The 10,844-nt window shown below is 39.5% G+C and overlaps 1 protein-coding gene across 5 annotated transcripts in view; it reads right to left on the bottom strand.

Annotated features, from left to right (window-relative positions):
• tbc1d30 (TBC1 domain family, member 30) overlaps positions 1 to 10,844 on the bottom strand; it is a 37,918-nt gene continuing 27,074 nt past the window's right edge. For 3 of the 5 annotated variants that reach the window (XM_050036270.1, XM_050036272.1, XM_050036274.1), the window contains 3 exons: positions 9,291 to 9,527; positions 8,062 to 8,148; positions 1 to 3,870 (listed from right to left, as the gene is read on the bottom strand). In XM_050036270.1, the coding sequence (XP_049892227.1) occupies positions 2,651 to 3,870; positions 8,062 to 8,148; positions 9,291 to 9,527 (1,544 nt within the window). In that variant the 3' untranslated portion in view covers positions 1 to 2,650. The remainder of the gene's footprint in view (positions 3,871 to 8,061; positions 8,149 to 9,290; positions 9,528 to 10,844) is intronic. The other 2 variants (XM_050036271.1, XM_050036273.1) reach the window with 1 other exon arrangement.

The raw sequence follows: 10,844 nt of genomic DNA, 5'->3' as shown, positions 1-10,844 counted from the left end.
AACAGTGCTACTTATAGCATTTGAACAGAAACCCAGGCAGCTTGAGCAACATCTTTCTTCCAAGTGTTTCTTTATTTGGAGTGCGGTAGTGCCCTCAGCTGACATCAAACCTCTTCCCAGTAATCAAGGATAATGTGGTGTACAGTGTGTGTGGCATCATTTCCCTTTAATATGACTTCACTCACACAAAGCCGCGCTATATTTAATGTGAAACTAAATGCGGGGAACAGCAGTGACTTATGTTTGTGTCATTAGATTACAGCATTACTGTGGTTTAGTGAGTCATAAGAATTAATATAATACACTAAAATAAATAGGTTTCCCTAGAAAGGTAGTATAACCATGAGTAAACCAGTACTTAGATATGGCAGTGGAAACCACAGCAAATGCTCTTTCAGTTCATTTCCAAATACAAAATGAGAATTAACTCAAAATCCTTGAACATACATTTGGCGACTGAAGATAAAATGGTAGCAAAATATTTCTTTGTGGAGGTTGCAAAAGAGATAGAAATAATTATGAGTACAACTGTGAAGATACTTGATGACATATGAAAGAAGATAACACACATGTGGAGGCAGACAGGTGAAGACACTAAGAAACCTTGAGGAAAACCATCCATGTGTCCTCTATCTAGCAACATGCTAACACTTTAACATAGGCTAATCAATCACCATGGAGAACAACAGCAAGAGAATGCCAGTAGTTACTAGCTCTCTCTCTGTGAACAATTTATTTCCATTAACAATAAACCACCTGCACTGGTTTAAAAATAACGATGCTAACGTTAGCTGCAGCCCATGCTAACCTAACCCAAATCAAGGCTAACTGCTATGTAGCTTCTCACAGACCACATTTCACTTGCTAACATTATTATAAATCTTATTTTTTGTATAATTAGAAACTGGCAGTATAGTTCAGTCCCAGTTTGTTCCTCTTAACTTCCCTCCTTGTTTTTACATTTGACACATTTGGAATAGCGTCATGCTAACTGTTAGCTGACGGCTAATTTACTTGTTTCTCTAAGTCACAGGTTTTAAAAAAAAAAAAACCGGCGGGTCAACTTGCAACACTTACCGCCATTTTGAAAACATTCCCACACTCGTGAATAACACCTCTGGCCAACTCTTAGGAAAAATATTCCACCTGTGTCACAAGTAAAAACATTTAACTGGCTTCACAGGATGCGGCGGTTTGGTAATGTAAACAAAGATGGCGACCGGAAGTGACATGCCGCAACGGTGCGTAGTTATATTTCTTCCCCGTCTTGAGCAATGCAGGGGAGAATTAAAATGAAACTTTAAATAGTTACTAAGATAATTATTATAGATTTACTTGGATTCAAAATTAATTGAATATTAAAAGTTTTAACTACTACTAACAATTATACGCTACAATACGTCACTTCCTGCCACAATCTTTGTTTAAACAATTTGTACAAACAGGTTAAAATGTCTTTCTTTACGCAGCCAGCTAAATCTATTTGTCTGGTGAGCAACATCTTTGTGCAATCTGGAAATGTTCAAAACAGCAATGTTTGTCAAAGTTTGACTTGTATGTCCTTTGAAAAACTGATGCCCAAGATTTATTTCCATTGAGTCAAATGAAAGTGGAAGCAGGATGTTGTGAGACGTTTCTCCAGAATGACATGACTGACCACACTGGGATTTTGTCCTTGTATTTATTTCATTTAAAGCAGCAGGTGAGTGTTTAGTTTTGAAGTAGGAATGTGGTGTGGTTGGACGATACTGGATATACTGTGAATAAACGTTGAGATTTCCTTGTAACTGCTGTGCAGGTTTATTTTGATGTGAACACAGCTACTAATATGATTTGATGTGGTTTTTCTAGCTGTATATTAAGATTTGCCACATTTCATTTGCACAGTATTCACACCCCAATGGTCAAAACAAACCTTGGCCAAGCTGGTCTCAGAGTAGAATCCCCATTTACACTTGCGTCATTACCGTCCAAGACATTACAAGCCTCGTGTCAGACAATTAAGTTAAAGACAGAGAGGAAAGAAAGAAAAAAGAGAAGCTTCAGGACATCAAACATTTGAAGATTGGGAAGTTGTGTTGGGGCACACACATACAACATTTTTTATTATTCCTCATTTATAGCAATTCTTAGGTATGTCTTGTTTCTTGGGTTATTTTGTTAAATACTTGGCATAGAAACAACTGGATGGCTATTGTGTGATTTCATAGGAAAAAGGTACTTCATCATGTTGCCACATATGGTCCAGAAAGAAGAATTCGTCCAAGCTGAGCGTCTTCATGTTTCAGTCCAGGGAAACTAAAATCACAACTGAAGAGACACAGATGTCCAGCACAGACGAAATGTAACTTTCTAGAGAGTTCGTGAAACATAGTCTACATCACTTTTTATCATTACAGTCAAGAAAGACCTGCATAGGCCACTGTAAAGGGCTCGACACTGTTATAGTCCTGTAGTCCTGTGGTCCTCAGCTGTACAGTAACAATGCGATTGAAAAAAATGAAGAGGTTTCCTTCACACGAATCGGCTATGTCATTCTTAAATGTTAGGGTTATTTTCTTGATATCCAGGAGGCAACATGGTGTAGATACTAGAATGATTCTTCATGTAACGATTGTGTGTTTCTAGCAGTTCAGGAGCGCAGAGGTCTTCATCGGCTCCCGGTGGCGCCAGCAGCACTACAGCGGTTGAGGTTGCGGCTGAGCTGAGGGAAGTGTACTGTGGGTGTTCTGGATGTTGGACCGTAGAGGCCGAGATTTCTGGCTGCTGCCGATTTCCTCGGCTGCTTCACGCTAGGAAACGGGGAAAAGACCTGCTGTTTGGGAGCGACGGTGGACGAGAGCGCAGGGGTCGAAGGGGAAGAGGATAAATGAGATTTGGATGATGACGAGATGGAGGAAAGTGAAGGAGTGGAGGGGGAGGAGGTTTTGTAAAAGGTGGAGGACGCGGGGAGAGTTAGAGAGGAGAGGCTGTTAGCTGATGGGGATGAGGGGAGGCAGGATGCGGAGCTTGGCGTTGGGGTGGAGGGTGGTGTAGGAGAGGACAAGCAGGACGGACCGAGAGAAGTCGATGTAGGGACTGGAGAGGGGGACGGACTGAGAGTGGAGGGTGAGGAGCTGAGGGAGTGGTGAGGTGGAGGTAAAGCGATGGAGGGAAAGAGTCTGTCAGAGGCGGTGCATCTCTCTGAACCTGAGGAGTCAGACTCTTTGTGTCTGTTTGAGGATGGGGGAGGAGGGAGAAGAGGGACCTGGGGTGCAGGTTTGGACTCTGGTAGTGGGTTTGATTCCTCCTCTAGATCCAGGGAGTCCAGCTGCACCACCACCTCTGAAACTTCCGCCTCTTTTATCTCATCCGCATCCTGTGGAGCCTCTTCACACACTGACCCTGTACCAGAGGGGTCAGGAGATGGAGACCCACAGGAGTCACTCCCCTCTTTCTGCTCCTCATCACCTCTCTCATTTTCCTTAATCTTCTCCTCTTCACCCTCAAAGCCCTCAGATCCTCCTTCTTCCTCCTCCTCCTCATCTTCCCTTTCCTCTGAATCTCCAAAGCCCAGCTGTGCCCGAGCCCTGGCTATATTCCTCCGATGTACCCGCACATGAGCGCGCCAGGGCGACCCTGCGCCTCCTCCAGAGCTCCCTGGAGATCCAGTGCTGCTGGAGAGCAGCGAGCCACAACGCTGCCTGGCTGGAGAGCCCTGACTCTGGGACAGAGAAGGAGGTCGAGACCCTGGTAGTGTGGATGTGTTAGTGGATGTGGGTCTGGAGCCTCGGGGATCCCCACGTGGTCTCCGGCCCAGAAGGAGGTGGTTGATTACTGCGCTGGAAGGGTTGAGCTGGGAGGGCAGGACACGGGTGGCGGGACACTTGTCTGGAGGGAAGATTAAAGGTGAGGGGACAGAACAAGACACATTTAAACAGGCTATAACAGATGCAGAGCCCAGGAAGTGGAGACCTTACTATGAGGCTAGCTAGCCTGAAGTGTAATATATTTATTTGTGGTGAAAAATTGATCCATTTTTCTGAAATAAGATTATTATATCAGAGTTGGGGGAAAAGAAATATGGGAAGACTTCTACTTGTCTATCTGAGTTAATGAGACACTAATGTTAGCAATTTAGAAAAACAGCAATTTTTTCCCCATGAAAACTCCTGAAGTTAATATAATCTAATTTTAAGATAATCACTATAATTTAGAAAAACGGAGCACATTTTTTTCTCACATTAATTAATTACACTACTGTACAAAAGTGATCAGACAAGGGGGGGCTGGAGCCTATCCCAGCTGTCATTGGGTGAGAGGCAGGGTACACCCTGGACAGGTCACCAGACTATCACAGGGCTGACACATAGAGACAGACAACCATTCACACTCACATTCACACCTACGGCCAATTTAGAGTCACCAATTAACCTGCATGTCTTTGGACTGTGGGAGGAAGCTGGAGCACCTGGAGGAAACCCACACTGACACGGGGAGAACATGGCAACTCCGCACAGAAAGGCTCTGGCTGGCCAGTGGATTCGAACCCTCTTGTTGTGAGGCGTCAGTGCTAACCACTGTACCACTGTGCTGCCGCATGTAAAACCTCTTCCTAACATGCTGTGAGAGAAAATGTATTTGACATATTTGACTATTGTATTGTACACTTTTTAATATTTTTATTCCCTGGTGTTTTGCTAATTATGTATGTGAAACACAAAAATTAAATAAAATAAAACAACATAAAATAGAATAAAATAAAATAAAATAAAACAATATAAAATAAAATAAAATAAAATTGAATTGAATTGAATTAAATTGGTTAGATTTGTGTGAAGCTTTGCCAAAATAGCACAAGGGCGAGCAGTTTTTCAAACAAATGACGCATCACTTGGCCTGTTCACTGACTCACTGAGCAGGTTGGGAAACACTAAAACAGTCTGGCTTTCATGTGCTCATTCACCTGTTCGCATCACGCCCAGTGTGGACGAGAGATTCCTAAATGGAAACAATGTTAGCCAGCGAACATCAGACTGTTCTTGTGTTTCTTGGGACGGATCAGTTACTCTATAATATGTCCATTTTAAGTTACCAAAGTAATTTGTCCAACCATGTTTAATTTCTAGATATGTAACCAAATATAACATATCATCAAATTTAAGAAGTTGTTTTAAACAAATAACTATTTTACTTAAAAAATGATCCATGAGAAATAAATATATACTACATTACAGAAATGTGCCATTTCTGTTTGAGGAGATGTAACAGCTGAGTCGCGTTTAGAAATACAGTCAGCACCTCCATCAGACACCAGAGGGCATCCAAACATTTATAATCAGGACTCTCACAGGAAGAGACCTACAGTATTTTGGACTACTGGCCGAAAGCACATGAATGTCTCTCATGTTATACACCATACATTGGCTGTTTGTCCAGTGTTGGTAAACTCTGTTGATGTAAACATGTTGTTATAAAAGCTGATTACTGAGCTTACTGAGTGTTTGTATGAGTGATGACTAACATGGAGGGAGAGGGGTGAGTGTGTGCACACATGTTTGAATCTGAAAGAGAAATCTGGCTGTAATTCTGTTATACAAGCCTCATATGTTAGCGTGCGACGAGAGGAGCAACATACATCAAAATGTGAGTGAGAGGAACCTGCAGCATGCAGCCAAAGAAAACATCAGTCATTTGGAGACATCTGTCACAGCTGAAGACGTCCCCAGTGTTTTGTTACATGAAACATTAACTGATGCTTTCCAGAATTAAAGGTACATTAGTTTCACTGTGTTTTGTTGTTATCATGAGTGGAACAGGATAAAAATGTGGATGGTGGACGGTACAGTGTACAGCAGTGGAAGAAAAAGTAAGCAGATCTTACACTTGAGTGATAGAAGCAATACGACAGCACAGTATGTACTTATATATTCCTTTGTGTTTGCACTAATTTCCCTCTTGTTGGACAAACAAAGTATTATCTTATCTTAATCTATTTTAGGTTATGTTATTTTATCTTATCTTAACTTATTTTATTTAAATGTATCTTCTTATTTTATTTAAATGTATCTTATTTCATCTAAATGTATCTTATCTTATTTTATCTAAATTTAACTTATCTATTTATGTTTAAATCTATCTTGTTATTTTATCTTAATTTATTTTATCTTAGCTTATCGTAATTTATTATCTTATTTTATCTAAATTTATCCTATCTTATTTAATCTTGTTTTATCTAAATTTATCTTATCTTTTCTTATTTTATCTTAATTCATTTTAGCTTAGCTTATCTAAATGTATCTTATGTTATTTTATCTTAATTTATTTTATCTTAGCTTATTGTAATTTATTATCTTATTTTATCTAAATTTATCTTATCTTTTCTTATTTTATCTTAATTAATTTTAGCTTAGCTTATCTAAATGTATCTTATCTTAATTTATCTTATCTTATTTTATCTAAATTTATCCTATTTTATTCTATTTAAATTTATCTTATCTTTTCTTATTTTATCTTATTTTATCTTGTCGTATCTTAATTTATGTTATTTTATCTTAACTTGCCTTAACTTAACTTAACTTAAATACTCTGTTATAAGTAAAAGTCCTGCATTTAAACCTTTTCTGAAGTAAAAGTACAAAAGTAATGCCATCAAAATGCAGGTTAAGAGCTGTATAGAGAGAGACAGATAGAGAGATATATAAAATATTATTGGATTGTAATTATTGATGCCTTGCCTGTGTACACTCAATACTTAAATATAACAGCTAGTAAATTTAGCGCTGTTTATATACTCTTGGATAGCTTGTAAATTTCCCCCAGGGGGGACCAACAAAGCCTTATTAATATACTATAGTAATATCATTATTTATTTGTTGATTAAACTTTATTTTATTAATCCAAATGTTTAAAGTCATTTAAGTTCTTACATAAATAAAGTACTAAGTATTGTACTAAAAAGTACAATATTTCCCTCTTCAATGTGGAGGAAATGTTAATTGTTTTTTCAGTTAATTGATTTGTAATTTAGTTATTAAAATGTCAGACGTCCTTAAATGTCTTGTTTTGTCCACAACTAGAGAATATTCACATTTAAGAAGCTGGAATCAGATAACTTTATCTTTTTTTGTCTTAAAAAATTACTCAAACTGATTAACTTATTAACAAACTAGCTCTAGAATAGAGGTATAAACTGGTAGAAACTTCATTACTTTCCACCACTGTTATACAGCAGCTAACAACATATTAACACAACTGTCATTTTCTGCCATTTAAACTGACATTTCAGTAATTAAAATGCATCTGATGGACTTTTCTTGTGTGCAGTAGTGAAAGATGTCTCCAAATAAATATTCAGAATACAGCTGGTTTATTGACCTGCAAAAAGAACAACACCATCACCAGCTGTCTCAGCTAGCTGTCAGGGAAAAAGAAATTCAATTTAATTAAAGCAGAATTTAGCACCCATTTCAAAATGCTCTCAAAATGCCAGTCAGAGTCGACAGTACTGCTCTGAGAAACATTTTCATATGTTAAATTTACCACATGTTCTGTTTGCTTTGAGCACTGCAGCTACATTTGCTGTTTTACAGAGTGAATCATACATGTTTGCATCCTCCAGCATTTTGAGAGCACGACATGTTCTCGAGCTAAAACAACCAAGACCTTATGGTTATGTGTACAGTTATACAACCTGGACAGGAGTCAGTATTTTTGAGGCAGCAGTTCCCTCACCAGATTTCCAACGCTTTTTTCTCCCAGAGGGATTCTCCTCAGTTTATAAAGAGAAAACTCTGAATGGTTAAAATAAGCATGAAAGCATTTGTGTACTTGTTTGGATCTCAGCAGCGACTCTTTAAGCTGCACAATGTTTTATTTCCAGAGGTTATTTTCTTAATTCATGCTAAATCAAATGAGAAAATTAAATTGGAAATCTGTCTTGGGAACCAATGTTAGACGTACAGCAACCATCCACCTTACATTACTCAATTAGTTAAATTCAGCAGGAATAAACCATTAAAGACCCTGAGATCAGCCCCAGAAGACCCAGTTTCACATGATCATTTTGTTAGACACCAGTACCGTCAGTGTGATGGTCGGTACTGTCGCTGTGTTTGTTGGGATGCTCCTGGAGAACCCCTGGACTTGTGGCCACGTCATGTTCAGGTCCTACGAGTCACATATCATCATCAAACACATGTAACTTGATGCTGCCAGGGTAAAACGCTCTCCTAACTGAGATCCCGAGCAAACAGCCTCTCAATGCTCCTGTGCTATTTGCACTTATTTAAATTAGGTCATATGTATACATTTGGGGCAAACTTGCTGCGGCTGCCACCTGAAGTCAAAGATTCAAATCATCAGTCGGAGATTCTTCAAGTCAAGCAGTCGTTTTTTGCAGTGTGCAGTGTATTTCTGGAGACGTTTAAGTCCCTACTTTAGCTGCAATGTGAGCGCCCCTCGCTTTCTCACTTCTCTCCGTTACAGGCAGCTGCAGACACAGACCCAGAGTGAGTCAGAGTGAGAAGGAGGCAGCTGCCCGGAGGAGAGGAGGCTTCACCCTGTCAGGCTCTGAGATGACGTTACCTTCTGTCTTCTGCTTAGAAGAGGCGAATTTAAAGCTCAGAGCAACTAAGCGTAGTTAGCATGCATTAGCTCAAAAGGCTAACTTGACTACTCCAGATAAAGTCATTTGAGTTTTTACAACAGCCACATTCTTTCAATGTGAAACAGCTTTATATATAGTGTTTGTACCAGTTTAAAATTGGTCAAAAATGGCTCCTCTGATAGTTAAGGCAGCCGACCCCTGGTCTATGCAGTCTTTTTTAGTTTTAAAATCCATCAGCCTATGACTAGGATTTAAACAATACAGCCTCTTAGGGACAACGCCTCTAAATTAAAGTAAATATTCTGTTTTGAAATGAAACATTAGTGTGTATTGGGAACAATAAATCACTGTACCATCTATAAAGAAGCCGGGATACAACATAAATCCTAAAGCAGCATACCATGGCATCCATCATAGCAGGTTGCAGTTATGCCATACTAAATGTTTATGTGATGTTTATGTATTTTAATGGATAAAAAAGCATGACAGAAATGTAATTAATATAATTATGCCTCATTTTTATGTGGTGGATTAGGATAAAAAATGGAAATGAACATAAGTAACCCCACTGTACAAACCATTCCCCTAATGTGACAGGCTTCTAATGAAATTGAGGCTTTTCCCTGTTGACATTAATGTAAAAATAATGAACAGAAAAAGCAGTTATAGTCTTATTATGATTATTATGACTCTTTCCTCCCACCTGTGCGTATGTAGAGTTGCATAGCCTGTTGCTGCTGCCGCCTTTTGATGCGAGTGTATTGCTTCTTCAGGGCGCAGATGTCGGTGCTCATTCTCTCCATCATCATGCTGTTGATTGCTGCTTGATGCTCCGCCTTGGCACCACCTCCTCCTCCTCCTCCTCCTCCACCTCCTCCCCCTCCAGCTCCCACCGCTCCTGGGCTCAGCTCTGCGATGTTCCCCTGCTCCCCTCGCTGGTCTGGAGACACAAAGAAGAAGAAAAAAACACTGTTGTCATGTTGTGTATCCCCAATATCAAACTCTTTTTCTATTTACCCAGCAGTGTCTGACACTATCTCTACTCGTTGGATTTAATTTTGTTTTAAGATTTTAGGACAGAAGGAATGAGGAGATTCAAAGATTAGAGTCAAAAGCTTTGGTTTAAAAGTGGAAGGAAATATTCCAGCAGAACACACAAATCAGACAAAATCCGATGTCTTTTTTTAGTCTTTTTAAGCTCCTTTTTTGACTTGCTCACCCAGTTTTACTTATATCCTCTTTAATCAAGATCAGCTGACCGCTCCAGACACAAAGTAAGTGCCAAATGTTTCTTGGACTACATACTGTACATGACTGAGACAGATCTGCAGACCACAGTAATGCAGTCAGTCTAAAGTTACAGTTGTCTCAGACTTTGGGTCTGGATGAAGCCATCGGAGCAGACTGAGTCAGTCCTTCCTGTTTGTTTGCCTCTGATGGCATCAACATTACACCTTTAGACAAAGCTGACCTTTAACGTGAGGTAAATGTGTTTTTTGTTAAGATGTTTGTCATTTTCTTTGTTTTAAAAAGGTCAGTGTGTTTGATTTTTTTTTGTCACTTTTCAGCAGCTCTTCCTCCTCTTGGGTTGTAAGTCCCCTGACATCAGGAACATTGATTTTAGTTTTCAAGTCCCACCTCAAAACTGACCTGTTTAGGCAGGCGTATGAGTGTTAATGTTTCCTCTGTCTTTTAATGTTCTGCACTGTTTTTCTGTTATATTTTAGATGTGTTTCAATTGTATTACCTGTATTTTTTTCGATTGTTATACGGCGACCTTGAGTGCCATGAAAGGCGCCTTATAAATAAAATGTATCATTATTATTATTATTATTAAGTCCAAATCATACCCAGCAGCACACCAGAGTTCACTGCCTTTATGAAAACTATGACTAAATATGTTCGTCAACGACCTTCTCTTCCATGACCTGCCACTGTGCTCTTGAAAGCTGGCACAAAAAAGGCACAAGAGTAGCGCCCAGAGCCCGACCTTGTATCTTCCAGGCGGTTAAAGACGCAGCATGTGTGCGGCCCCTAATTTCCAGGGCTGGTACCTGCGGTTATTCCACAGGCTAGTTAATAACATGCCGGGCAGGAAATCCAAAGTGTGGGATCATTTTGAGAAGGTGAAGGACGAACCCAAGGTGATATGTAAACTCATCTTCATTGGTCGACTACAAACATGACGTATCATCTGAAACATGGAAGTAGCTACATGCCCATTAGCCCACAGCGTCATTAACAGGCGGCTCGCTCA

This window comes from Epinephelus moara, chromosome 23, assembly GCF_006386435.1.
Source record: "Epinephelus moara isolate mb chromosome 23, YSFRI_EMoa_1.0, whole genome shotgun sequence".
Classification (NCBI taxonomy): Eukaryota; Metazoa; Chordata; class Actinopteri; order Perciformes; family Serranidae; genus Epinephelus; species Epinephelus moara.
The sequence above is the reverse complement of the archived record's forward strand: the minus strand, read 5'-3'. Positions and strand labels throughout refer to the sequence as shown.